At 42.8% G+C, this 27,504-nt stretch overlaps 8 protein-coding genes and 1 pseudogene across 10 annotated transcripts; 4 read left to right on the top strand and 5 right to left on the bottom strand.

Moving 5' to 3' along the window:
• Positions 1-37: 37 nt before the first annotated feature.
• LOC135349961 (fatty acid hydroxylase domain-containing protein 2-like) lies at positions 38-1,634 on the bottom strand. Its single transcript, XM_064548642.1, has 6 exons — positions 1,502-1,634; positions 1,325-1,440; positions 1,016-1,241; positions 661-866; positions 334-606; positions 38-278 (listed from the first exon to the last, which is right to left on the bottom strand). The coding sequence occupies exons 1-6, from the start codon at positions 1,547-1,549 to the stop codon at positions 128-130; spliced, it is 1,020 nt and encodes a 339-aa protein (XP_064404712.1). The 5' UTR covers positions 1,550-1,634; the 3' UTR covers positions 38-127.
• On the bottom strand, positions 1,635-5,983 carry LOC135349923 (phosphatidylinositol 3-kinase catalytic subunit type 3-like). The gene is made up of 11 exons (XM_064548583.1): positions 5,797-5,983; positions 4,502-5,727; positions 4,132-4,352; positions 3,771-3,935; positions 3,294-3,599; positions 3,079-3,220; positions 2,867-2,934; positions 2,455-2,539; positions 2,104-2,347; positions 1,943-2,033; positions 1,635-1,885 (listed from the first exon to the last, which is right to left on the bottom strand). The coding sequence occupies exons 1-11, from the start codon at positions 5,877-5,879 to the stop codon at positions 1,745-1,747; spliced, it is 2,772 nt and encodes a 923-aa protein (XP_064404653.1). The 5' UTR covers positions 5,880-5,983; the 3' UTR covers positions 1,635-1,744.
• A 30-nt stretch (positions 5,984-6,013) lies between these two features.
• LOC135349973 (protein TIPIN homolog) lies at positions 6,014-7,288 on the top strand. The gene is made up of 4 exons (XM_064548657.1): positions 6,014-6,233; positions 6,285-6,491; positions 6,558-6,680; positions 6,829-7,288. Exons 1-4 carry the CDS (start codon positions 6,057-6,059, stop codon positions 7,081-7,083), a joined length of 762 nt encoding a protein of 253 aa, XP_064404727.1. The 5' UTR covers positions 6,014-6,056; the 3' UTR covers positions 7,084-7,288.
• Positions 7,289-7,357: 69 nt separating this feature from the next.
• Positions 7,358-9,945, top strand: LOC135349939 (uncharacterized). Its single transcript, XM_064548605.1, has 9 exons — positions 7,358-7,749; positions 8,079-8,270; positions 8,327-8,406; positions 8,464-8,934; positions 8,999-9,082; positions 9,183-9,315; positions 9,379-9,498; positions 9,544-9,683; positions 9,759-9,945. The coding sequence occupies exons 1-9, from the start codon at positions 7,476-7,478 to the stop codon at positions 9,876-9,878; spliced, it is 1,614 nt and encodes a 537-aa protein (XP_064404675.1). The 5' UTR covers positions 7,358-7,475; the 3' UTR covers positions 9,879-9,945.
• Positions 9,946-10,114: 169 nt separating this feature from the next.
• Positions 10,115-11,327, bottom strand: LOC135349985 (large ribosomal subunit protein uL6-like). The gene is made up of 5 exons (XM_064548672.1): positions 11,246-11,327; positions 11,053-11,100; positions 10,693-10,898; positions 10,370-10,580; positions 10,115-10,308 (listed from the first exon to the last, which is right to left on the bottom strand). The coding sequence occupies exons 2-5, from the start codon at positions 11,096-11,098 to the stop codon at positions 10,202-10,204; spliced, it is 570 nt and encodes a 189-aa protein (XP_064404742.1). The 5' UTR covers positions 11,099-11,100; positions 11,246-11,327; the 3' UTR covers positions 10,115-10,201.
• A 7-nt stretch (positions 11,328-11,334) lies between these two features.
• On the top strand, positions 11,335-14,325 carry LOC135349952 (E3 ubiquitin-protein ligase RNF13-like). Of its 2 annotated transcripts, none has more exons than XM_064548627.1 (4): positions 11,335-12,106; positions 12,445-12,513; positions 12,658-12,734; positions 13,790-14,325. In XM_064548627.1, the coding sequence occupies exons 1-4, from the start codon at positions 11,396-11,398 to the stop codon at positions 14,145-14,147; spliced, it is 1,215 nt and encodes a 404-aa protein (XP_064404697.1). In that variant the 5' UTR covers positions 11,335-11,395; the 3' UTR covers positions 14,148-14,325. The 2 variants fall into 2 exon arrangements, with proteins under 2 accessions (XP_064404697.1, XP_064404696.1); XM_064548626.1 differs by having other exon boundaries at positions 11,335-12,110; positions 12,449-12,513.
• Positions 14,326-14,359: 34 nt separating this feature from the next.
• LOC135349924 (cGMP-dependent 3',5'-cyclic phosphodiesterase-like) lies at positions 14,360-20,683 on the bottom strand. Of its 2 annotated transcripts, none has more exons than XM_064548584.1 (24): positions 20,489-20,683; positions 19,431-19,520; positions 19,157-19,257; positions 18,981-19,090; positions 18,856-18,911; positions 18,613-18,801; positions 18,387-18,461; positions 18,277-18,318; positions 18,111-18,182; positions 18,004-18,040; positions 17,826-17,949; positions 17,551-17,702; positions 17,335-17,398; positions 17,052-17,185; positions 16,679-16,834; positions 16,517-16,590; positions 16,386-16,463; positions 16,210-16,332; positions 15,938-16,008; positions 15,662-15,872; positions 15,502-15,549; positions 15,267-15,441; positions 14,860-15,118; positions 14,360-14,598 (listed from the first exon to the last, which is right to left on the bottom strand). In XM_064548584.1, the coding sequence occupies exons 1-24, from the start codon at positions 20,681-20,683 to the stop codon at positions 14,481-14,483; spliced, it is 2,754 nt and encodes a 917-aa protein (XP_064404654.1). In that variant the 3' UTR covers positions 14,360-14,480. The 2 variants fall into 2 exon arrangements, with proteins under 2 accessions (XP_064404654.1, XP_064404655.1); XM_064548585.1 differs by lacking the exon at positions 20,489-20,683 and adding an exon at positions 19,934-20,129.
• An 86-nt stretch (positions 20,684-20,769) lies between these two features.
• Positions 20,770-21,773, top strand: LOC135349970 (actin maturation protease-like). Its single transcript, XM_064548654.1, has one exon. It carries the CDS (start codon positions 20,770-20,772, stop codon positions 21,640-21,642), a length of 873 nt encoding a protein of 290 aa, XP_064404724.1. The 3' UTR covers positions 21,643-21,773.
• LOC135349794 (cGMP-dependent 3',5'-cyclic phosphodiesterase-like) lies at positions 21,758-27,007 on the bottom strand (annotated as a pseudogene).
• Positions 27,008-27,504: the final 497 nt, after the last annotated feature.

The raw sequence follows: 27,504 nt of genomic DNA, 5'->3' as shown, positions 1-27,504 counted from the left end.
ACTGCGCATGCGTGACATGAAGATCGATTTCACGGAATTTTCCCCATAATTTACTATAATAATTATAGTAACAACAACTTTACAACAGAGACAACACACACATGCACACACAAACAACACTATTATACTAAGTGTCTTTCTTATCAGGGTACAGTTGGTTGGCTGGTTTCAGCCCCAATAGTATTGTATGACGAGTATAAGCCTTGCTTGCACGGAACTTGAGGTCAGTATTGTGGAGGCGATCCAATATCCCAAACACTCCATAGCACTGGTTAAATCTGGTACAAAAAATTATAGCTTTACCACACAATTCAGGCAACCACTCAAACATACTTAGCATGATGGAAATCGTGTGACTCAGAGGAAGGCAGGAAGGGGAAGTGGTAGCCGCTATGATTGATAGTGGTGCTGATAATCACCAGGGAGAACCAGAGTAGACTCACAGACATGTGAGCCCCTGTAATTAGTGGTCCAGCAGCCACTGGTAGAAGATTGACAAAACAGTGCTCCAGAGGGTGGCAATAGATGGAGGCAATCCCCACAGGGGCTATCCACTCGTGATGGGTCTTATGCACCATTTTGTAGAGCGGAGGGTAATGAAACAACCTGCAAAAGGTGTATCAAAGATCATATCTTAATTTGCTGGTAGCTAACACTGACCAGTGTGAGTAGAAGAAAAAGATTTCCACAGCAACCATACACACAAAGAGGTTGGCCACCACAGTACGAAATGAGGGTAGCTCATAGCCACTGGCAGTTCCCCTCAGGACAAAGAGAGGGTACACTGTCAGCTGGAACACTGCACTGGTCACTGTGGAGTTGAGAGCAGAACGGACAATGGTCTTCTTATAAGTCTGCCAATTTACCTGCGAGAAAAATCAATGAGCTATTTATTGACAGGCTATTTCAACAAGGAAAGACACCTCAGCACCAGTATGTTATAGCTACTAACACGTTATGTTTTAATTACCACAAAGACAAGAATACATACACATCAACGTGAATGAGTACTTACAGGCAGTGCTTTAGCCTCCTGTATCTTGTACTTGACCAGAAATGCAGGTCTGCCAGTCAAATCCAGAAAAGCAAAGAAACTGTTGACCAGCACAAACACAACGTTTGTAACAATGGGGAAAATCACCAACTGCATGTACACATCATTCTCTCCTGAGACTCTATACAGAGCAGCCCATCCTGAGCTCAAAAAGGACCTAGCCGCAAACCAAGCTCCACTTAGCTCCCTGTGATGTGTGTGTGTGGTGGGTGGGTGGGAGGGATGCAAACATGCTGACATTATGGAGGAATGCTGCCAATGGTGGCATACCAGTGCATAGCAGTCTTGAGAGCAATGACAACAGTTAGAATAGACACTACCCATACAACAGCCTTCTTCATCCTTGAGAGCAGTGTTGTGGACTGTGTTGAGACACTCTCTACCTCCTTTGGTTACAAAACAAAAATCATGACAAGCCAATAGCAAAAGTATGTAGTCAGATCTAACCATATTTTTCTTATTTGTTGTAAAAGCAGAGCCACGGGTAGCAGCCATTGTCACTCAGTAAAGCCCCAGCAATCTCGATCTGGATGCTCGACGCTTGACCTTATAATAAGGCTTATTGTTTACTTTTGGTGGGTGGGGTGGGGCTAATAACAATATTAATGACAATCAGCAACAATTAACAATAATTACAATAAAGTATTATTATGATGAATGAAATGAACTAGTCTACATTGTTGTATTGAATCACTTTCTCATGTACTGAGCTATGATATGCATTCGTTCCACTAGTTTAGCCATGACAGCTGTGACGCTCTCGTCAATAAGGGACTGGATATGCCTCACTGCCTCCTCCTCACTAAAGTCTAGGCAGAATTTGTCTTTCACCTGCACATTAGGAAACCACAGTGATTATAATTACACCTATTGGTAACATCAACAAACCTTTTGCACAGTCTTGTCAGGTTCCAAGGCGATGTCAGGTACGCCAGAGTCAAGCATCAGTGAGAAAAGGTTGAGAAACAGATTTGCAGATCTAAGCAACACAAATTCACACAACACAAATTCAAGCCAGTATAATTCACAGTATAATTGAAGTTTTGTACCTCCTGAGTGCGAGGAAGGTACTGTAACAGTGCTCCCTGAATCGCTGATACTCCTGACTGGATGTTCCCCCCATGCCCTCCACCATCTCCTTGCTCAATCTCATGGGGGGAGGAAAAATCTTGGGATCTCGGCCAAGGATGTAACCAAAGTCAACGTGAATGAGGTGGCCAGAGTTGGATAGTAAGAGGTTATCAAGATGTCTGTCCCCCACACCGAGCAGGTAGGTGATCACACAGTAGCCGGCTGCATAGAGACAAGCAAAACTGAATCAAAAGGGACAAACAACTACAGGACAAACGTTGCAATAAATAACGTCACCATGCAATTACGAAAATGTAATGATGTCGTACCACAGCTCTTGACGTAGGTGTCCATAACTTCTGGTTGTATGCCGTATGGAGCTCCTTCTTGTGGGGCTCTCTGTCTGAAGAAGTTCTGCATAATTATAATCATTATTATAATGACTGTAGTTATAACAATTGGTTGCTAGGACAGCAACCATTGGAATGCAATTGCATCACATGCAGGTAGTTAGCAATGATAAGAGTATTGTATGATTCACATAATCAAGTAGCAGAGTGGCGCAGTGGAAGCGTGCTGGGCCCATAACCCAGAGGTCGATGGATCGAAACCATTCTCTGCTAAATTTTTTTTACACAAATGATTAGTGAGTCTATAAAGAAAATCATTTGTAAAATATGCCACATCACACTAGCCTTTGTAGAGTGCAGGCCTTATATATATTTTTTATCACAGGCTTACCTGTATGGTCTTGTATGTCGAGAGAACATGAGCAACAGCTTGTGTGTCCTTCACCAGCTGCACAAAACCTGCAAGCATCCACGAGTGAATACCATAATCACATTACTACATTGCCCTGAGCCCGAGACATTTGAACAACCCATAATCATTTACATTGTACAGTAAAGCAGATTTACAGGAAAGTTGACTATTCTACACTGTAGATTGTGTACCATGATTAGCAGAGCAAGATAGGACATTATAGGGGGACAGCTTGAGGTCAAGGTTCTCTCGTTGGAGGAGGCGGTCCATGAGAGAGATCAGCTGAAGAACGAGCTGGTCCTGACGCAGATCATCACCTAACTTGAACATCACCTACACAAGCGCATTAAGTGATTAACTATTGAAATGTGACCACACAAACACACTAATTAATGGTTGCACTCACCCAGTAGATGTCATTGTCAGAGGTGTGGAAACCCACTCTGGCTGGAGTTAGTGCACTCTTGAACAGGGACGCCCGCTCAGCAATAAGTCCAGTCACACGCACACGTGGGTCCAGCGGTAGTCGTACAGGGTGGGGGAATTTGAGAAGGGAAGAACGAGATGAGAGAATGGCCCGGAGCTTCTCCTCTCTCTTGGGTCTGTCTTCCTTGCTGTTGGAGATGGTAGTCATTATGCCCATTAGCTCGGCCACTAGAAGCTCTTGCTGCACAATCATCTTCCCTCGCTTTTGCCACTTGATTCGAGGGCTCTAAAAACAAGAATATTCTCAATTAGGCATGAAACAGACTAACCTTAGCCCTACAGTGATGCAAAAAACACGTACACATGATAGTGTAAACGTATAAACCAAGAAATTAATTCAAAACCACATCTATGTATAGTTCTTTATAGGCATGTACATGTACATATAAAGACTCACATGTCTAAGCTCCTCAAGAAACTTGAGTCTGATTCTCTCATATTTGATGTTGAGTGCGTTCTCCTTGAGCTCGTTACACTCGACTGACAGGTACCAGTAGAAGTACGAGGCTAGTTGTGTGCTACGACACGCACGAGCTATCAAAAAGCTGGACAGGTCCAGGTACTAGCGTGTGTGTGTGTGTGTGGGGGGGGGGGGACAATCGTTCAACACATGTGTGGTATAATCATCTCACACAGATGTACGAAGCCAAATCAGTAACCACTACTTTCGCAAGACGCAGCCAGATAAGTATGTGTGTAACCAATCAAATGTTAAACCTAAAGCCATAGCTCTGCGCACACACACATCACATACAAACCTCAGACTCATCAAGAACAGATGTTTCCATACTGCTAGGTGCTGAGAGTGAAGTGTCCAAAGAGTTGGACACAGGGAAAGAGGAGAACATGTCATCACCGTGCTCACTGTCACTGTCGCTAGGGAGGTCATCGTTGTAGCCATAGGAGGGAGCATCCTCTGACAATCCCTCACTCTCTTGAAACGCCTCGGCCAACTCACGCTCCATTCGAGACTTAGTGGCTGTGAACACAATAATACAATAATTATGATTATGCTGTGATCTAGTTAAAATACCAATAAAGGGGAAGGGAAATATACTGTAATAATTATGCTTTCAAATCCAAGGCTTTCATTAAAAACATTATATTTTAGGTAATCAATCCACAAACCTTCGCTGAAGGTGGCCTCCTCTGACAGTGCCGGTGGTTGGTCTTCAGGCTTCTCATTCATGAACACAGGGTCCTCATATCGAAGGGCCTGCACCAGTTGCAGGAGATAGAGTAGCAATTCCTCATTGTCAGCACAACGAAGTCGAGAGATGGCGTATCGTCGAACTTTCGGCTCTTTAAAAAAGGATGTCAGTAATTCGAGAGCATCGGCCGGATCTAATGGCTGCCACTTGTACAACAGGTCCAGAGCTTCCTCTGCTTCTTGCTTTGTCTCCCAGCTAACACTTCGAAGGAACTTTGGGAGTGCCGCTTTCTGCTCGATAAGGAAGTAACGAAACGTCCAAATGAGTGACTTTTCGGTTGCATCCAGAGTCTGGGTGGGGGGTCCATTAACAATCTTCATGATGGCAGCTCGTAACTTTGCATTGGGTTTGAGATCTCTAGCGTTATGGCCTTTCCGAAGTGTATGAGTGAGATTGTGATGTTTTCGCTCAACAAGGTTGTCCAAATTGCAATCAGGATCAAGTACGACTCTGAATTCGGACTGTGGTAAGTGTGTTTCTGGTAGATCTCCATCACTTTCGAAATACACCACTGCATGCTCGAAACCATCATAGTGAAACTTTGGGAACTCGACAGTGAGAAACATATGGTTAGAGCGACGTTTCTCTCGTTCGTTGATGACTTCTATCTCGCGAAAGGTGAGTCTGTCCAACCAATCCACAGTCATCATTCGGCCCTTGCGATGCTTTTGAACGAGTTTCGAAAGATGAATCATTTCAGACTGTGATTCAGAATTATCTTCAATTTCTCCAGGGGTAGAATTCTTCAAGCTTCCGTCAGCAACAACATCTGGCCACACACGGAGATCGTGGATCCCTTTACGAAGGCACCCATGCTTTCCGAATATCGGGATAGTGGTTCCACCCACTTGCACCGCTTTCTGTGGTCCGTATATATCATAAATGGTGAAGGAAAGCTTGGCATTTCGAGGTATGTCCTTGAAGTGAATTGGTAGAATGACCCACTCGTTCCAGTTCCATCGATTCGAGAATGACTTGTATGCCGTTTGAGACGGTAGGGTCAGCCTCTTCCCATTAGCGTAGATCTCGGTGACAACGTAGACATCCGAGTAGTCATTCTGATAGAGACCGGAGAACTGCAGCTGAGGATCAGCTAGCAACGCTTGCACAGTCTTTTTCTTTCTCTGGCCCTCAAGTGTTCCACTGTAGGGAAATTTAGTTGATCATGATGGTAGATATAGATCTACTAAGCTAGAATTATTTCATCCTTACATTTTTATTCTGAATGGAATGTCCAGTTCAGAAGAGTAAATGTATGAGAATCTGTCCTTTTCCTCTTGCACATAGTTAGCCATTGTACAGGCTGCGCTCTTCTAGCTGTAGAGGCTTAGCTGGCTGCTGAGGTGAGCTGTGTAAACCAGCTTCTAAGCTCTCCTTGGGCACGGGATCGTCACGAGTTATATAGATCTAAAGGGGATTTCCCAGGATTGTAGGGATTTCCCATACCATTTGGGCGCAAAGAAAATAATAATATGGCTGCTTCTCCAGAGAGACCTTCCTTTGCTTTTGACGGTGACGAGGAACCGTTGTTTGCTGATGATCTAGATGAATTTGGAGATGATGATATTGGCCTCCCTCCTGCTATGCCCTCACTGGCTGAGCTTTCTGCCAGGCAAGACAGAGTTTCAGAGAATAGAGCGGCAGGAACGGTGAGTCAATTCAATCATAGATACTTGTTGAGTTGAGGTTTTCCGCTTTAGAGGGATATGGGCCAAACAAGCGTGCCTGGATTTGATCTGGGAGTTGGTACGACAGCTAATCAGACAGGGACCAATGATGACGGACCTCCACTGAAGAAGAGAAAACCAATTCTCACTCTCAAAATAGATCGGATCTTCTCTGATAAGGGTCTGAAGTACATACAAACAGAGTTTCCCAAGCTCAAGTTTAAAGGAAAGGGACATGAGGTTAGGAATTCACAGCTAAACAACTATTAAAGAATTATAAGATTGTGTGATTGTCTTTTTACCCAGTTGTCTGATTTGAAACATCTAATGAAAGGGTATGAACACTGGGCCAACATGCTCTACCCCAAAATGACCTTCAGTGATGTTACAGATAGAATTGAAGCTTTAGCTAAGAAGAGAGAATTCAAGGTGAGCTTTTTAGCGAGTCTTCCATCCCTATGTAACTTGATACAAATGCATTATTTTACAAGCCTATATTATACCCAAGTGAGTGGTTTTTTCAAGTAGCTATTAAAAAAAGCCAACTTTGTGAGCATATTATTCTCACTCCATGCAGACTAACCTCATTCGAATGCGAAGGAGACAGGTGAGAGGTGGGGCCGAGACCCCTCCTCTGTCAGACAATGAAGATCTTGATGATCATCCAACAGTACCTCCCAATGGCCCTCAAGATGACCCACCTCCCGACAATCAGTCAGCCACTGTCACACTATCCCCCACTCAAGACAACATCCCCACTTCTCCACATTCAGTATCCAATAAAAACGCACCAGCTACGAGTGACAATGCAGCTTTTGAATTTGATTTTTGATTCTAACTTTTCAATTTCTGCTAGGAATTCAACTCACTATAATAATCATGTGAACTTGTGCAGGATGTGTACTGGTGTGCCTGTAGCTCACTGGAAATGTCCTGCGATCTCTTTGTTCCTCCCGCTATTAATGTAACTGCCTATAACAACAGTGTATGCAAGTCTATTGCAATTGTACCTGATGGCAGGAGCCATGGGGACCTTTTGTTTTTGAACCTCTTTAAAGGGAGGGAGGGAGTCCATACAGTACAGCAACAAATCCAATCACTTTCCAAAAAAGATCGGTGGGGCTGAAGCTCGGCCTCGGGGTCAGACCCGTGTATTGTAGCAAGACTGTTGACAAGGTGACTTCCTCTAACATGTCTGATCTCAAAGACTAAACACTAAGAGCTATGCCTGGACTAAGTATTGGAACCTGCAAGAGATGGAGCACCTACATAACCATGGCCATGTTCTTCTTGACAGGGGGGATCGAGTACAGTGTCATCTTCCCAACTATGTATAACTATGTTCAAGAATTGGGTGGTGAGGAATGGCTGTATGGGCTCTCCTTGTCTGCCTTCAGTATATCTAATCTGATCACCAGTCCCCTCTACGGTATCATTTTTGACAAGACGAAACAAACCAAGTGGATCGTATTAGTGGGAAACCTATTTGAGATTGGAGGTAAACAAAACAGTTAAACTCTATTTGTGTTGAGTTTGACCTTCATAAAGTTGTCATAACTTTACTGAAATTCCAAAGTTACATATACCATTGAATTCCTTGTTAAAAGGCGCTTCTATCTATATGCTGTAGAGCTGGTAAGCTTCAACCAGCTAAAAATTAGCATTTTCCATGTAGAAGTCCCAGACATACTTGTCCACCATGTACCACATAAAGCATAAATGATTGATCACATAACTTCCGAGGTCGAACTCAACGCAAATAGACTTTAGTTATGCAATAGGGTTACATAACAAGCACAGGAGTTCATACCTTCTCTGTTAATACAGGAAATTTCATGTATTTTGCTGCCTACACCGTTGGGTCCCCGTACCTTATTCTGGCCAGTCGGTTTGTTGTCGGGGCGGGGGCGGGAGCTGGAGCTGCAATCTTTGCTGAGCTGGCACTCACCACTAGCAAGAAACAGCGGACGACCATCTACTCTCTGTTCTTGGCACTCCGGCAATTGGGAATGGTTGTTGGTAAGTTGCTTGTCTGTTTATACGTTGCTATGTCATTGAGGTTTTTTAATTTGTAGGTCCTGCCTTCAATTTGTTCCTTGAAGAGGCAAATTTCAAAGTGGGACCATTTCCAGTCAATCGTCTATCCTTCCCTGGTGTAAGCTGTGTAAACGGTTGCATTAGATATTGTTAACTCTATTGTATGTTGCTCTAGGTATTCATGGCAATTGTCTGGATTATCGTGGAGATTTTGTTTCTTTTCTTCTGTTTTCGCTTGCCACACGTGGAGCAAGACGGTGAAACTCAAAATTCAAAGTCTGTAGAAGCTCATACATCCAATCACAACACGGCTGTTACTCAGTCGACCAATGGAGACACCACTGTCAGCGAAGACGAGGTTGCTCCACTATTGCACACAAAGACTCTGTCCTCATGCATTAACGGAGTGGCTTACGGCAGCACATCACCAACTCAAAGAATGTCAAGTCCGACCATAAACCATTCTGTCTCAGTCGACACTTACATATTGGTGAAGCCAGCAGTTAGAGAGGAGAAAGGATGCTCAGCTCTAGTTGGGAGGTTTCGTAAGTACTGTATGTATCTGCTGAGTGAGATGGTTCGTGAGGAGATTATTGTCTTGTTAGCTTTACTGTTTGTGACGATGTTCAACCAGGCAACCATTGAGGTGAGTGCAATTACACAATGCTTATTCCTGTATAATAATTATACTAGCTCTCTTTCTCTTTTAGACAATGTTCGTGCCAATGGCTGAGGATCTTCTCAATTGGAATGAAAAGGAAATTAGCTTCTTTTATAGTGGTGCTGGCTTTGAGGTAGGGGTCAAACCATACTACTGTGTGATGCTAGCATCTTGCTTTTGGCAGCCCAACTAAGTGTATATGAGAGTTTTATTGTTCAAATGTTTATTCACAGATCATTTTGGCGTTTGTACTAGTGAGTCTCCTCAGTCGACTGCTTGGTGATCGCTGGCTACTGTTAATCGGACTCATCTTTGATATCGTAGGATGGGGCTGGTTGCTTGGACTTGTTGGGAATGCCACCAGTGGTAGGTACTTTAGTATATTTAACCATGTACAGCTGTGCATTACTGGTTTGTTCTGACTGTTAGAAACCCCTTGGGTAATGTGGCGCTTTATGATCGGTGGAGTCATAGTGCTATGGGGACTACCGTTTGCCCTGGTAACAGGCGCTTCTCTCTACTCCAAGATACTACCAGCTGACATTCAAGGTGAGAGCTGTTCGTGTGTAACCTTTAGTCATGTGTTTTAAACAGGTTTTGGACAGGGCTTCCGCAGATCCTGCTTCTCCGTAGGAGCCATATTAGGTGCTCTGTGGGCGGGTGGTGCTGGCAGCTTTGGTAGTACCTACTATGTCCTACTGGGTGTGCCAGCTGCCCTCTATGTATTGATGCTGGTAAGTTAAGAAGGCTGTCGTTTAGTTATGGTGGCTTCCTCACACTCGACATTTTTTGCTCACCCACACATGCAGTTTATGGTACTCGTGACTTTTGTTCGTCTCAAGGAAGCCCCCTCGAAGAAGAATCAACCCCCCTCAGTGGACACAATGAAAACTGATAAATCCTCACACAAACAGAACAAAGCTAGCTGAAGCTAGCTGCTGTTCCTGTATTGCCAATTAATATGTTCATACATTTTTTATTATTTATAATAAATTATTTGGGTGGTCTACAAGAATGGGCGATCTATCTTGTATATATCACATGACTGGTCTGAGTGGTCTCCCAGATGATTGACAGTTACATGGCCAGCTCCTATATATAAAGCTAGTACTTCATTAATGATGCTATTATCCTATGATTCATTAAAAATTTATTGTTGAATAACTCAGCCCATTTAATAATTATCTCACAAAATGTAAAGACCACCACTTATTGAACTTTACATAATAGAGCTTGAAAAGTAAGGTACAGTTTATACTTCAATTTTATCAACAGTTCCCTTTTCAGACACGTACACTCCATCCAAGAACTTTCTGATATCTTTTCTCTTGACAAGGCACGACTGGTGGATCAGAGCAGCTGCAAAAAATAGCAATAATAATAAGTAACTTTTCCAAATATTAACACTTTTACCACGCACCTGATTGGGAAACAAGCTCCAAGTCATTTCCTTCCAGTTTGATCTCATCCTTGACTCCAGTTGTACTACAAACCACGCCCTTTCTCAGTTGCACAGTCCGAGTGTACTTCTCTCCTAGAAAGTTTCGGAGATCCACTTTATTACCCCCCTCTGTGATGGCCAGGTTGATGGGGAAATGGGCATACACAGCTCGCATTTTGTACTGATAGCCCTGAAAAAAAAAGTTTAGAGTATACAGAGTGTCACAGAATGCATGTAACTAGTCACGACTATATTATATTAAATGAGAGTCGCACATAATTATAACAAATAAATTTACTTACATACGTGACTCCTTTGAATAAGTTATTAAGATGGCCGACGGTCGTTCTCAGACAAGCAAGTTGTTTCCTGTTGGCAAACCAGATGTCTATTCTCAGTTTGTTCTTGCCAACTTTGACGAGTTCCAGGCCCATGTGCTTGAAGGACTTGACGAGGGTCCCCCTGCGTCCCTTCACAGTCACTATTCGGCTCTTCACCGAGAGCGTGACTGCATGAGGGGGAAGATTGAGTTAACTACCGACACATGTACACGTATACAGAGTGAACTAATTTAAAGGAGACTATAAACACCGTCTGGAGTACTCTCTGCTTAACAGCTACAATATCAACTATTGAATTGTACAGCAAGCTTTTTGATTTACCATTGTCAGGGATGGTGACTGTCTGTGATGCTAAAATGGTCCTCATATCTGGAGAAAATATTGCCTCAATTACGACTCATGTAACAACACAGGCACACAAACAACTAAATGGATTACTAAACACATATCTGGCATTGTAGTAGCAGTAAGCATACCTCTGATTCATGCATAAATATTAGATTAGATGACTTACCTCCCAAACACGTGTGTGACCATCAAGAAGAAGGATGGTATTGCGCATGAGCAACCAATAAGGAAAAAAGGTGGGTGTGTCTGGAACGCCCTTAGACTATAATAAGCAGCTAGCGCAAAAAAAAAACAGAACAGTTTGCGCAAAAAGATCATGAAGATGGACGCTTCAAAGTTTGTAGTGACTTTGTTCGTTGCTTACATATCCCTAATCACTCATTGTGAAGGCCTCTACTGTACGTACAGGGCACAGGTGACTCTAAATGTCGGGAGTGGTGACTCGGCGATAATGGAGACCATCGTTGGAGACTATGCTGACTACGGCAACCACCGAATACAGCTCCAGCACTTGAAATTTCTTCTAATCCCTGACTACGACTTTGGATGTAGCAGTCAACTCAACCCAAACACCACTGCAGCTATTTCCAAAGCTGTATCTACTGGTAACCCCTTTGTGCTTATGATACCACTGCCACTGGACGTAGACTCGGCTATTTCAGACACAAGTTGCTCAGACTACAAGAAGGCAACCGTTGCTCAGAGTTTGAGTGCAGCTGGTGTACTCTTCTACTACTTGCCTTCAAGCTCAAGCTCAAGCTCACTCACTGAGGAAGATCCTTCTCTAAGCATTCCTGTCGCTGCTATCGAAATCTCTGAAGACTTACTGAACAGTATCCAGGAGCAACCGGAAGAAAACTCTGGCCTTGTTGCGATTCTTGGATATTGTTACCCGAGTATTCAATCATCACAGACTTTCTATTTCGTGGTGTTTACGTTTTGCATTCTAACAGTGTTATCATGCCTTTGGTTTATGCTGAGTTATATCAGGAGATGCCGACTCAGAGCCGCAATGAGGAGGAGACGGGTGAGTGTGTGTGTGTGTGTGTGTGGAGGGTGTTGCTATTAGCAGCTACTTGTGTTCATTTAGCAGATGCCTTAATGAGTTGTTATCATAGCCAATACAGATGTTTGCTTGTTATCACGTCTGCCTGTACCTGCACCTTTGGATATTAGGAGTTTAGTTAGGGGTCTGCATAATACCAAGGCAATACATAATATGTGGTAAACATTACAAATAACAAGTATTTGTTAGTAATAACCAAGAGGTCATAGTACAAGGTACACCTGGCTTATCATACATGTATGTGGCGTATTAGGTCACATTACTGATGTTTTGTTTGACACCCTAATACTAATGTGCAGGTAGAGACGGACCAAGAGACTCGGCGTCTTGTGGATAGCCTACCCCTGAAAACACACAAATCACAGATGGTGAGTTCCTATCTCTCGTGTGTATGTGTGTGTGTTTACATAACTCCTTGTATTATGTTTATGTTGTGTGTCACATTTCTTATGAATATACTTAGAGCTTCCGTACAAGGTAATAATAATAATAGTTATTTTGTACTCCCTCAGGGCATGGAGGAGCCCATGTGTGCTGTGTGTCTGGAGACCTTCCATAACAAGGACACCATCAGAGTTCTGCCCTGCAGGTAAGCGCTGGATGAGTGATGAGCAGTGTTATATACTGTGTGTGCCTCCTCTGTGTACATGTATATGTAGAGGGAGATCCCATTGTTGTTTTGGGAGTAAAACACTGGAATGTACTACTTAGGCTTCTGTTAAGGTTACGGTAAACAGTTTGCTCATGAATATTCATGATTTTCTTATAATGATTTTTGTGAAACTATAAATGCCATGAGAGAAGTTTGAAGCGCATACATGATAAATATATCGGTGTATCAATCTGTATGACAAGTATCAATCTTCAAAACATCTTCCAGTGGAAGCTCTGAGCGATCATCAAGTTACTAGAAACAACACAAAACTAGTAGTCATTTTAAACTTCCAAAAACACTTCTAGCTCTGTGTTCTTGGTCTTATATGATGCTTCTTACCATTCTGGAGGGCGGGTCGAAGCGTTTTTTTCTTTCCAGGCCAACAAACTCTCACAAAATAATCATATGTAGACTAACTCCACTTAAAATGGCGGCCAGAGCCAAGGAAAACAACCTCTTGTGAGCTTTCAGTAGCCTTTTTTCAAAATATCTCTTTGACCCGCCCTGCATATAGTGAAGCTACAGTAGACTGTACCTAAGCTTTACAGTAAAAATGTCTATTCGAGCCATGAAATGACTACTGCGTTTCAGCTGGACTTCCAGCTCATTCTAGCTGGAAAAGATCACTAGATCTAGCTCATGAATAATTAATGAGCAAACGGTTGACCGTAACCTTAACTAAGTTTGCATTAGGAAAAGTTTAGTGTCTCGTAGTAAACCCTTCTTGTGTGTCCACTACTGAGCATGTGATACTGCTATATAATTATAGTGAGGTGTGGGTGTACTTTTCTCTGCTATTATTTCCTGCCTTACTTCCCTGTCTTATCCTCATGACCTAATATTAACACTGAGTGTTGTATTGTGATGCCCCTTCCTGTAAATATTGTGACTGGTACCTCCTAATAAATATCGGTCATGTCAACAAAAATTAATTATGATGGCATAATTATCCATTCTGCACAAATTTAGCATGACTTCTTTCTATGCAGGCATGAGTACCACAAGAAGTGCGTGGACCCTTGGTTGAAGCTGAAGAGAACATGCCCCATGTGTAAAAAAGACATTAGTAACAAGAGCTCAGCTTCCAAGACATACAGTCCTAGACGATCACTCGACAGTAACTCTGACGACACATCAAGTGTCGACCGACTTATCCCTCAAAATGGCTCAAATTTCTCGCTCTCCAGTGCCTCTACCGATAGTATGACGAACTCTGACCCCCAAGTGGTGGTGGAGGATTTGGAGGATATGGTTATGTTTGAGGAAGAGCCAGGACCACCACCAAGTCACCGAGGGGACCACCAGGTGGCAGTTGAACTTGACGAGGAAGCAGCTGCCACTGAGTAACCCTAACTTGTTATACACTAAAACTTAACTGTGTTCACTTTGTGTGTCTTTAGTGAGGCACTGGACGTAGTATTATTGCACGTTTTTAATTTCTCTCGCCCTCATTTATATTTGGTTTACCAGTCGTTACAAGTAATATTGTCATGTGCTCCTTGCATAATGAATTTGTTTAAATTTGCTTCCTGTGCACACACTATAATTACCACGTCTGATGCAATAGATAAGGTACGCACGTGCAAGATCAATTCTAATAAAAAAAATATAACCAATAATACAACTAACAAAAATTAATGTTCACATTATTGTAGCAATGGCTGAGAAACAATAATGAGTTTAGTCTGGTTCTGGTGAAGGCGGCTCACCCTCTTTGCTCAGTTCAGTCCACTTGGCTTTGTTGGCCTCAAAAGACTCGTAAGAATACTTCATTCCTGGCAGTAGCTGTGACAACACCCTTCATGTGTGTGTGTGTTTGTGTAGGGGCCAGGTTAATTATAGATGTAGGTCACAACAATTCATACCGAAGAGCTAATAAGGAATGTGCTGGCCTACAAACAATAGTCGCTATAGCATTTGGCAAGTGTCAATTATGCCATAGCAAGAAAGTAACTAAAGAAGCACATCTTCTGTACTTGTGCATAAATCCATGACCTCTAAATACCACTAGAAGGCCTATGAAACAGTACACACAAGGTGGAGATCATGCAGCACTCACTCATAGACAGGTCCTGCAATGCCATTGAGGAACCCAACTTGCTGTGCAGGTATATACGCCTTGTCCTTGTCCATCATCTCCAGTGGTGTCTCTCCAAGGGCCTTCTCAAGGTCACCCTGTGTGAAGAACTCACGATAGAGGAGGCTAGACAATTCCTCTGAGACCTCCCAGCTCTTAGTGTTGAAGCATAGGTCACAGGCAGTCATGAGGACCGAGCAGAGCAGTTGATGGTGGGTGGAGTTGCTCCGGTCGTAGCCATCTGAGGGAGAGAGGTATAAAATAGTGACTGTGTGTGCGGTAGGGGGGGCGGGGATGTATCCCATACTTCCTACTTCCTCTGGTTGTAAGAAGTAGGAAATCCACATACCAATAAAACCACTCTGTACGTATACATAACGTACATGTACCTTTTGCCATCTTTGTGATGTCCTTCATCTTCCTGAGATGGTCTGCAATGTCTGTGGCCAGAATAATCTGTTGCATGAGGTCAAGCATCCTTCTATAGTTAGTGGGGGTGAGGTGGTCGAACAAACCACATCCTTTTGACGTGAGAATGCTCACTGCCTGAGCAAAATGATGCCTCTACAGCCAATAAGCAATGTGAACATTAGTGGACTGGTGAGATCATGGGTGCTCACTCACTTCCAGTACAGAGCCTTCTGAGCTGTACAGAGAAGCCAGGGTGGAATTCTGCACAAATAGATCATGTGTAACATCATAGCAGGGGTTGCAATGTAGTGTTTTAACTGACTTGAATCTACATGTATATTGATAGTGGCTATTGCTATGAAGTGAGACTTACAGATCTGACTTGGAAGACATTGTTGGTGCCTCTGTGGTCAATGTCGTGACACATACAGGACACAAAGAGAGCTAGGATTTCTATGTCATCAAGGAGGTCCAAACTGGAGCAGTTCTTAAAGAGGCTGTAACAGTAGTGACTGACAGAAAAGGCATGGTCCCAGTTATGGTAGGGAGGATTACGGTAACCCTTCTTCACCCGTACAATAAAACTGCAGAAGGAGGTATGGATGTTTATTAGTGCAGTTTAAAGTAGTTATGATGTCAGCACACGTACCTTGCTAGTATACTTTGGTCCAACCTCCACTTATTGATCAAGTTCATCTCATTCATCATGCTCATTACAGCCTATAATAAAACAAATAATTTATGTGTGCCAACTTTACTTTCCGGTATGCACACACACTGTAAACATGCACTTTACTGCTTGTTTTCTCAGCTAAAGGTCACTGTAATCTACGTTATACATGCAGGAAACAAGCATTTTCCTCTTGTAACTCATAATTTTCACCATATCCAGACACACAGGGAGGCTGGTTAGAGACATACCATGACAGAGTCAGAGTCCTCCACGTTGCTAGGGTAGTAGGTGAGACGTGAGAACTGAGGATCCCACTGAGAGCAGGGCGGGATCTCTGCTTGAGCCAAAGCCCCCGTCTCCTCAGCTGACACCTAGAGGGGGGGGGGGGGGGGTAAGTGCATATAATTTATCGAGACCAACTTACATCCATGTGATATAACATGATCTCATTGGCCAGGTGACTTCTCGACTGAGATTCCTCCATCTTAGCGTACAGTCGGGTCTGCGTATCAGATATGCATGGTTTACACTGAGCATAGCTATTGAGCTGCTCACCTGATATAGACTGATACCACAATACACTGAGAATGTCGTAGCAAGCTCCTCATCATACTTGGTGAAGAATTTACCTGTATAAGTAATGGAATCGGAATAATCTTAATTTCAAAATTGCCCGACTTTGAGTGTTTAAGTTGAGGGCTTGAGTATTTGACTGACCATTGATTTTGTTGCAGAGCTGAGCCACACCCACAATCTCCTGCTCTAGCATGATGGGGAAACAAAGGATGTTTTTTGTGTGGAACCCTGTATTCTTGTCCACAGCCTGGAAGAATTTGGGGTGCTGGTACGCATCAGAGATGTTCACCACCGTGCCTGCACACAGTGAGAGGAATAGTGTGAGGTAAGAGCGAACAAAAATATGATAGAATTTATACATTTCTGTCTATACGCACGTACAGGAGCTGAGCACGCGTTATTTATTACAATTTCAGGAATGCATGAAACACGAAACAAAGGTATGTAGACACAAGCATGTACACTCGGTGGTGCCTGTCTAGACTTTTCAGTGCTAAACAGACTTGAACTGCACCTGTTTCTGCCACATAGCCAGCAATTCCCTGCCCGACCTTGATGCTGATAGTTTTCTGTTTGTCTGGCAGTCCTCCATCGAAAACCTTGGCTACCAACTCCCCAGTGTGCTGGTCCAGTAGGAACACTGAGCATCTGGGGGAAGGGTACATTATGTTACTACCATTATGTTACTACCTTTTGGTGTATTGAATTTTATGGTGTGTATTAAAGCTTGTAGAACGGATTTTGAGCAGCCAAAGCTACAATCTGGTTGTGTGGACAGCTTTGTGTAACAAACTCACTGTTCAGCATTAATCAGACTACGAGCCGCGTTCATGATCTGTTGAAGGAGGTGCTCCAAATCACCTGCAAATTGTTAATGTGTTACTCACTATAATTATCAATAGTACAAACAGCAGCACAATGCAGTATGACTATGCAATGCATCAGTGGTTACAAGTAATAAGGTACGTACATCGCAAGTTAGAAATACTGCATGGATTTCATTCAGCACTCACTAAGATTGCTGAAAAGATTTTTGGCAATCTGTAGGAGAACCTGGTTTTGTTTCTTAAGATTGAGCTCTCTCTGGAAGGCCAGCGTATTGTCCAGTACCGACGAGCTGAACCGAAGCACAAACCTCATGTTCTCTCGATCTCTTGTGCTAAACCTGCATGAAAGGGGTGCAGGCAAAAACCGTCTGTTGATCATATATAATTATTACAGCATTTTTTACATGAGGAACATAGTGTTCATGGAATACTGTATAATTATACAATTTGCATGAGCTCACATCTTTCCGTTGATTTTGTCACAAGCAACAGCAACAGCAATGAACTCCTGCTCACTTCCATCCTCTTGCTGTACCTTCATCGGCACCTTCATTGGCATGCATATCATCATGGTCGGCTCGTAACCTGTCATGTGACAATCACATGATCATGCACCTCTATACATTTTGTTGTTCTCACCATTAACAATATCAACAGCAGGATTGAACCTCATATCCTGCACAAAAATCAGAAATTTGACCAAAAATCAGAAATTGCATCACTGGATCTATAGTAAGTGTGCAGACCTTTGAGATGTTCTTGATAACGATAGTTTCCCCAGTGGTGAAACAGTGGCCATACAGACTATGGGAGGAGATCTGTAAGGTGAGAGTGAGGCTAGGAGTGAGGGTGAGGGTGAGGGTAGGTGAGAGATGAGTGTGAAGCTCTCTAGTGAGACAAGGGATCACTTACTGGAAGTCGGATTTCGTTGTCAACTGGAACTTCGTTGAAAACCTGTGTGTATTTACATAATTGTACATGAGATATAATTGATCATAATTATCATTCATTCCTGTTCTCACCTGACAGACGAGCTCCTGGGTACTGTCGTCAAGGATAAACATGTAGCACATCTTCACCTCCAATATTTGCTTGAGCTGGGAGGAGCAAGAATCACCACATGAAGTATTAAATGTAGCTATACATTAAATAAGAGGAAAGTGTCACTCACATATATTCAAGGACTGTATGCCTACGAGAATGGCATACGTAAGTGTTGAGCTCTTGCTCTAAGATCAATCGACTCACATGTTTAAGGATCTTGATAGTGAGACAGGCAGTGTCCAGGTCAATGAGGTCACCGCACACATCTAGCATGCTCTCTGCCCTCCTCTTACCCTTCTCTGCAGCTGTGTGCTTGAGCACTCGTGATGCAGCCACTAACACATTCTTCTCCAGCCAGTGTATCCTCTCTTGTGATGGCTCATTACACACAGCCTAAAAGAAGGATAAAATATTGTCAATAGTGATTATTGCTACAAACATACGTACTATTAAAAGGGCGACCACTTTGTTGTCTTTCTTCTCCACAATCGGATTGAGCAATACTGTGTGTATGTGTATGTGTATGTGACAGTTATGAGTTGCATGTCCTCAAGCCAATCTAACAAACTTACCAACTTCTTTATCTACAAGAGGCCCTAGGTTAGGAAGCAGACCGTGAATGGGGTCATCCTCAGGAATGGAAGTCTGGCTCCAACCAGGGACTCTCCTCCGAACTGCCTCCCTGTGAGAGTGTGAGGGTGTATGTGTGTGTGTGTGTGTGTGTGTGTGTGTGTGTGTGTAGACTCACCAGACCATCCCCTGCTTGGGCATGGGCTGGCAGCTATCGTCAGAGTTGAAGTAGGCCAACTCATTGGTCTCCAGATCCAGCAGCAAAACAAGGGAGTGTCTCTACAGTTAAGAGAGACCAAATCAGTTGCATGCATTAATTCGGGTTGGTTTGTAACACATTGTTACTCCTCAACAATACAAGGGATTTTTAACACTAAAATCAAGCAAATCACACTCACATGCACACACAGTACACCCAGAGCACACAGTTTATATTCAGACACACAACTTACGATGTCGGGCACAGCCAGTCGAAGAGCATTGTCCACTGAATCCCTGAACTCTAGTGGTGTCATTGATGATCCAATTGACAGAATGGATTCCTGAGAAGGAAAGATCAACTTGTAATCTATAGTGCTCTACCTACTGTAACATGACGCACACCCTCCCCCATTCATATATACACACTCATACACACTCTGTCAACAGTTCAGCCACTCACACACTACCTAGAACGGCCATAACTTAACTTCTGTTGTTTCAATAACGTTAATTTTATGATTTTTTGCAAGCTTAGAGAGAGGCCTTTATGTTACAAAAATCGGCCTGTTTTGGGTTATGTACTAAATATCCACTGTCTTTTTCCAAATTATGGCCCGTTTCAAATCTAAACAGGCTCCTTCTATGCTTTCAGAAAATTTGGACCATCAGAACTACTCTTGTTACGGAGCCGATTCTAGTACTTTCAAAATGAAGTCGATGGCTTCAATCCACTACCCCCCTCCCACTAGTTTACCTCAAGCGTCTCCTCTTCCTCCTCAAAATCCTCACACGATACTGATCTAATCTCCTCATCCATGCTTGCAATAGATGGCATTACCAGAGACTTTTTCATTTTCATAGTAGTTAGCTAGATTTACAAGCTTACATGCAGCTTTGTGAGCTAGTTTCTTTATCGCTTAGCTAGCTTGCTGACCCTGCACGTACTCAGGAAGTACATACATAGAGTGGTTAACCTATACCTGTAGAGTGGTTAGGTGACTAAAATCACTCAACACAATACTTAACAACTAGCAAGAATTCTTTTGGCAGCAAATGGACATACAGAAGCGTACCGCCTACGTAATATCTCTAATCAGTTCCAGAGCCATTGCATTAGAGTACGACTGTCCATAAATAATATTATTGCTGCTAAAAAGGGGAGGATCTGGTTGCTGCTTGTTCTGGCCGGCTATTTGTAGCTTTGAAGGTGGTGGCCTGGCCCTCTCTATGTACTGACTAGTTTCGCAAACCATACGTTTCATCCCGGAGGTAATTTTTGGGTCTGGCTTCCGCAAGACTATACACTGACCTCAAAGTTAAACTGTGATTCCTGGTCAACTGATGAATGCTTTCTCAACAGAAAGTCATAGCTGTTGCTTGTACGCAGTGCTCGTGGGTTTAGAGATGAGGCTCGCTTCCGAGTGTGCTCATATCTTGACGTTGTGTGAAGTGGTCCCGGGCACTCATCAGATACAGACAGTTCAGACGCCATCATCTGCTCCATTGCCTTGTCTGCTCCAGAGGAAAGAGGGCGTGTCTTGTTGTAATTAAGTCTTGGTGAGTTGGCCTAAAAAAATAGTCTATTACACAATGGAACATAAGTACTTCCCAGAGCCTGTGGATGAAGAGAAAGAACTAAATTACCTGCTGGAACCATTGATAAATAACGTGGCAAGTCAGCAAGTTGAAGCAGATCATGACGATACAACAACAAGAAATGTTGTCTCCTATGTACAGAGTGTAAGACCAGTGTTACAGAAAGGCCCCATGTGTGGACTAGTAGCTCTGACAATGGCCTCTGAACTGCTCAACCCCACCTCCTGCCATGAGGCGAGCTCGTCCCAAAGCAATACTCATCCTGGGTCCATCCTAGAGTTTGCTAGGCATACAGAACTAACAAAGCATGGTGAAATGTTTTCTACCCAATACATGAAGCGCATAGTTCAAGAACATTTGTCTTTGAAGGCCAAAGTCTTACAGACAGAATCTTTGAGTGAGATGGAACTAATCGAATTACTACTTTCTACTACTAAAACAATTCTCGTGCCGTACGATGCTGACAAAAATCACACACCGTGCCTAGCAAAGGGACACAAGGCTCACTGGTGCTTGTTAGTTGGTTTTGTTCTTTGTCTGACAACTGATGGAAGGAATACAACACTGCAACAATTTACACAACCTACCAACAAGAGACACTTGTTGTTGAAGGAGGACAACTCAAAAGAACTTTTTAGAACTATGCTATCATCTGAAAAATGTCGTATAAATGAACTGCATATTTTTGCAAGGCACGGTAAGAGTCGGTACATGGGACTGTGGAGTTGGACTGAGCTCAAGAGGAGTAATGAGAATTTACTTGAGATAGACCCCCAGAGGACGCAACCTGGAGAGTATGTTTTTCCTACATCAGGGGGTATCAATGAAGGACTGTGCAATCAAATAGTTATTGTGTCGAATCAATAGCTTACTAGATCTAGCTATTATTTTTGTGTACCATTCAATAATTCACATAATCTGGAATAATCAAAGGTTCACAATGTGATGACTGACAAACGATTTACATGTTTGTGAAGACAGTATTTTTAGTTTGGTTCTGGTGAAGGCTCATTGTTACCCTCTTTGCTCAGTTCAGTCCACTTGGCTTTGTTGCCCTCCAAAGACTCGTAAGAATACTTCATACCTGGCAGTAGCTGTGACAACACCCTGTGTGCGTGTACGTGTGTGCATAGGGGGTGGAGAGGAGGAAGAATTAAACCTTACGTGCATGTAGGTCACAATTCCACAATTCATACAAAAGAGCTTTGGCTGGCCTAGAATTTTGGCTAGTGTTAATTTATAGAAGCAAAATCTTCTGTTCTGCATAACATCCATGAGCTCCCAGAAGGCACTATAGCATAAAACAGTACACACAAGGTGGAGATCATGCAGCACTCACTCATAGACAGGCCCTGCAATGCCATTGAGGAACGCAATACTCTGTGCAGGTATATACGCCTTGTCCTTGTCCATCATCTCCAGTGGCGTCTCTCCAAGAGCCTTCTCAAGGTCACCCTGTGTGAAGAACTCACGATAGAGGAGGCTAGACAATTCCTCTGAGACCTCCCAGCTCTTAGTGTTGAAGCATAGGTCACAGGCAGTCATGAGGACCGAGCAGAGCAGTTGATGGTGGGTGGAGTTGCTCCGATCGTAGCCATCTGTCAGAGAGGTATTATATATACTGTAAAACATGTAATTAAGGTGCCACTCTAATCTGAGCGCCAACTTGGAACAGTCTAATCGGGTGCCAAATGGAGACATCAAAGCTGCAATTTCAATGTGACCATCACTCTAAATGAGGCACCAGTCGAGGCTTATATACTTTTCTCTATTCTATTTGCGCAGCAAAACATTTTTTTGTGGCGCCTTAAATTAATATGGTAGGAAGTCTAGGGAAAAACTAAAAAATCACCTTTTGCCATCTTTGTGATGTCCTTCATCTTCCTGAGATGGTCTGCAATGTCTGTGGCCAGAATAATCTGTTGCACGAGGTCAAGCATCCTTCTATAGTTAGTGGCGGAGAGGTGGTTGAACAATCCATAGTCTTTTGACGTGAGAATGCTCACTGTCTGAGCAAAATGATGCCTCTACAGCCAATAAGCAATGTGAACATTAATTATTGGACTGGTGAGATCATGGGTGCTCACTCACTTCCAGTACAGAGCCTTCTGAGCTGTACAGGGAAGCCAGAGTGGACTTCTGCACAAATATTTTAGGAGCTAAAACTTGACAACTACAATGTACGTGTGTGTACTGAATTTAAAGTAGCTGTTAAAACTTACAGATCTGACTTGGAAGACATTGTTGGTGCCTCTGTGGTCAATGTCGTGACACATACAGGACACAAAGAGAGCAAGAATTTCTATGTCATCAAGGAGGTCCAAACTGGAGCAGTTCTTAAAGAGGCTGTAACAGTAGTAGAAAAGGCATGGTCCCAGTTATGGTAGGGAGGATTACGGTAACCCTTCTTCACCCGTACAATAAACCTGCAAGAGGAGGTAAGGACAAATGTTTGTGGCTTCTGTGTCAACACACTAGTTATGATGTCAGCACACGTACGTTGCTAGCATGCTTTGGTCCAACCTCCATTTATTGATCAAGTTCATCTCATCCATCATACTCATCACAGCCTAAACGCAACCATGTTACATAATAACAATGTTATACACACATACACATGAAACATGCACTCATCTTCAGCTAAGTAATCTACATCATGCATACACAATTAATGAAACAGTTAGCTTATCCAAACACACTGAAAGTAGGGGATTGGCTACAAATATACCATGACAGAGTCACAGTCCTCCACGTTGCTAGGGTAGTAGGTGAGACATGAGAACTGAGGATCCCACTGAGAGCAGGGCGGGATCTCTGCTTGAGCCAAAACCTCCGTCTCCTCAGCTGACACCTAGAGGGGAGAAGTGCACATAATTTTATTTAATACGAGACCAACTCACATCCATGTGATATAGCATGATCTCATTGGCTAGTTGACTTCTCGACTGAGATTCCTTCATTTTAGCGTACAATCGGGACTGAACACACATGCAGGAGAGATGTCGTGTCACACAGAGCATAGCTATTGAGCTGAAGCTCACCTGATATAGACTGATACCACAATACACTGAGAACGCTCTAGCAAGTTGCTCATTATACTTGGTGAAGAATTTACCTATAATTATGCGTAATAATTGAAACACCTCAAATTGCTCGATTGTAGTTGACTGACCATTGACTTTGTTGCAAAGCTGAGCCACGCCCACAATCTTCTCCTCTAGCTTTATAGGGAAACAAAGAATGTTTTTTGTGTGGAACCCTGTCTTCTTGTCCATATCCTGGCAGAATTTGGGATTTGCGTAGGCATCAGGGGTGTTCGTCATCACTTCTGCACACGGTTGCAATAATAGTGTGAGGCAATGAGCCAAAAACACATTTTGGAATAATTACCCCATATACGTGCACAGCGTGGAGCAGGGGTAGAGTGATTGGTGTGTGTGTGTGTCAGTTTATGTGTATGTGGACACAAAAATGAGCTGTTTGAGCGAACTAGACACTTTCATAAACTGCTAATGAGACAGTAGTTGAAAAATAACACGCTATATTATAATAATAGTTGAATTTTGTAGGCAAAAACACACTTTCTTAATCGTTGCTTTAGATTCACGACCAATTCATTCCCGATAATGATAAGTTAATGTTATAATAATGTCATTATATATATATATATATGGTAAACATTTATCGTATCCGTTTTAACGGCTGTGCAATGAAGCTCAACGCACGGGGTGAATGCTTATGAGCATCTTGTTGTTTATGCAAAACCATCCGAGTGGTAAACACATACCATATATATAGCGGGAAATTTTTTTCGCAGGTGCAAAACGTCCTAGAAGAAATCAATTCCAGGAAGCCACACCTACCAAGAGCCTTGCATGTGTAATAATACCGGTGCGTGGGAGTTTCTCACAGTTTTAATTTTTGCATTAACTGCAGGCCCTCGAAAAACGCAAACATTTTGCACCTCACAAAATTATCCTGCCATATACGCAAAGTTTTGCACCTCACAAACATTTCCCACCGTACGGTTAACATGCTCATTAGGTGCATGACAACAATGCATTCTTGAAAATAGAAGAGTATGACACAGACACTCATGCAGTCTGTTCAGTGCTAAACAGACTGGAACTGCACCTGTTTCTGCCACATCGGCCAGCAATTCCCTGCCCGATCTTGAGCCTGATAGTGTTCTGTTTGTCTGGCAGTCCTCCATCGAAAACCTTGGCTACCAACTCCCCAGTGTGCTCGTCCAGTATGAACACTGAGCATCTGGAGAAAGAAGAATTTACTGAAGCTACTGACTGCAGCCATCCAGTTTTCTGGAGACTTTTGTAACTAACTTTTCAGCTTCCATCAGCTTACGAGCTTCGTTCATGATCTGTTGAAGGAGGTGCTCCAAATTATCTGCAACGTGTTACACAGTGACTCACATGTAAATAGTACAAACAACAGTACAATGCATTCTACCCACAGTAGACTTTAAAAGTATATAATCAAGCAACGGTAATACTGCTTGTTGCATGAGTGTATATATATATATATATATATATATACTAAGATACAGAAACGCTTGAGTTATAATATTCACCACTTACTGAGATTGGTAAACAGGTTCTTCGCAACCTCCAAAAGCAGCTGGTTGTGTTCTTTCAGTATTCTCTCTTTATGAAAGGACAGGGTTGTGTCCAGCACACACGTGGTCTGTTGAATAGAACTCTCAAGTATTTCTTCATCTCTGGTGGTGAACCTGCACAAGCACAAAAGGAATGTGTGAAAATTGCATTTTTTAGCCTGACGGTGTGAACTCACTTATTTCCGTCAGATTTGTCACAAACAACAGCGACACCAATAACCAGTGGCTCACTCCCATCTTTTTGCTCTACCTTCATCGGCATGCATATCAACATGGTCGGCTCGTAACCTGTCATGTGATAAACACATAATCATGCAACTATATACATTTTGTTCTCACCATTAACAGTTAAATTTTTCGAATACACCGAATCCTGTACAAAAATTTTTACATGAGTTAAAAATCAAGACATTGTACATATGCATACCTTTGCATCGTTCAAGGTGACTGTTTCAGAGGTTTGGAAACAATTGCCATATATACTCGTACAGGAGATCTGTGGAGGGGTGAGAGTATAGGGCTGGGGTGAGGGCAAGGGCAGAGGAAGTCCGACACGAGTACCTCGATTAGACTAAAATTTAGATAATTGGTCATATGCAACAATTATCGGTGGAATTTTGCACGTGATCAAGCCTAATCACCTCCTCTGGTGTGAGGGTGAGGGTGCATGCACTCCTGGTGTGTGGAATGAGGAATGACTTACTGGAATTCGGATTTCGTCCTCAACCAGATCAATCCCATTGAAAACCTGTGCATAAATGTACAAAGATGTTGACTCAATATGATCGAGCCATTCATTCTTGTTCTCACCTGACAGACAAGCTTATTGGTTTTGTCGTCATGGCGAAATATGTAGGCCACATTCACGTCCAACGCCAGCTTGAGCTGTCAGAACAAACAGATACAACCATGCACATGAAGTATTTAATGATTATATAGAGGGAAGATGTTACTCATAGCTGACGAGATATGTACGTAGTTGCTATAGCTGCAATCTGAAGTATGCGACCAAGAGTAGTGGTACAAGTGAATTGTGACAGCTGTAAAGCTCTTACTACATGTGTACTCACATGCATGCATGCTTGGCATAACAGCTGAAAAGTTTTCTACATAGATCTACTCACATGTCTGATGCACTGGATAGAGGCACTAGTTGAGTCATCAGACACAAGGGACACATGTACCTGCATGAGAAGGACAAAATAATCAATTTGAGTTCTGACTGGCACCCCTCCTCCGTCCTCCATACAAACTCTCTGAACAGCACATGCAGTTACTCCCATGGCATCTCACAATCATCACCCCACTCAGTGGCGTAGGAAGGGGGGGGCTCAAGGGGCTGGTATCTTTCTAGGCTATTAAAGAGATGACTTATCAAGCTGCACTATGTAGATAGCCGCAATTTTTTTCCATTCAAGCCCCCCATTGAGAAATTACTTCCTACGCCGCTGCTACTATATAGATTCCCATTTAGTTTACCATGAGTTTCTTCTCAGTGTCTTTGCACCTTTCCAAGCAAATGTCTTGAAAGGATCTCAGTATTTGTTCACACTCGAATAAGTTACATTGATATATATAATCCCTGAATCGATCATCCATTCTTACTAGTCTAGCCTATATACAATCAGATTTGAGGGCAGCCAACTGTATACTTAGTCTATATAGGTCTATATGCATAATTAGCTATAGTTGCTGGCTCTCTGACAATAAATCTCTACGTACCTCACATGCAATAGGAATTTTCACACAAGCAAATCAGATGAGCAAGTGTTAATGCAAAAACAAATAGGCTCCACAAAATGTCTACACTGACCTAGGCACCATGTTAATTGAGCTGGACCATGGACGCAGTGCTCTACGGCCTGGGTCTGGAGATGAGAGTCTCAGAATGGGCTCAGAACTTGTTTGCAGGCAGCACTCATCATTAGACTGCCTCGATAGATCTAACTCCATTATTCTACTTGCTGCCAGTGCACGCAGAAGATAATCGTTGTGGTAAAGTTTAGAAGAAGGCCAGAGTGTTGCTGGAAGTGCTGAAGACTTCAACAAGACCGACATGACAGCTAGGATCAGGACAAGACATACATGACATTGTT

This window comes from Halichondria panicea, chromosome 16 (genome assembly GCF_963675165.1).
Source record: "Halichondria panicea chromosome 16, odHalPani1.1, whole genome shotgun sequence".
NCBI lineage: Eukaryota > Metazoa > Porifera > Demospongiae > Suberitida > Halichondriidae > Halichondria > Halichondria panicea.
This window is presented reverse-complemented; position numbering and strand designations above follow the sequence as displayed.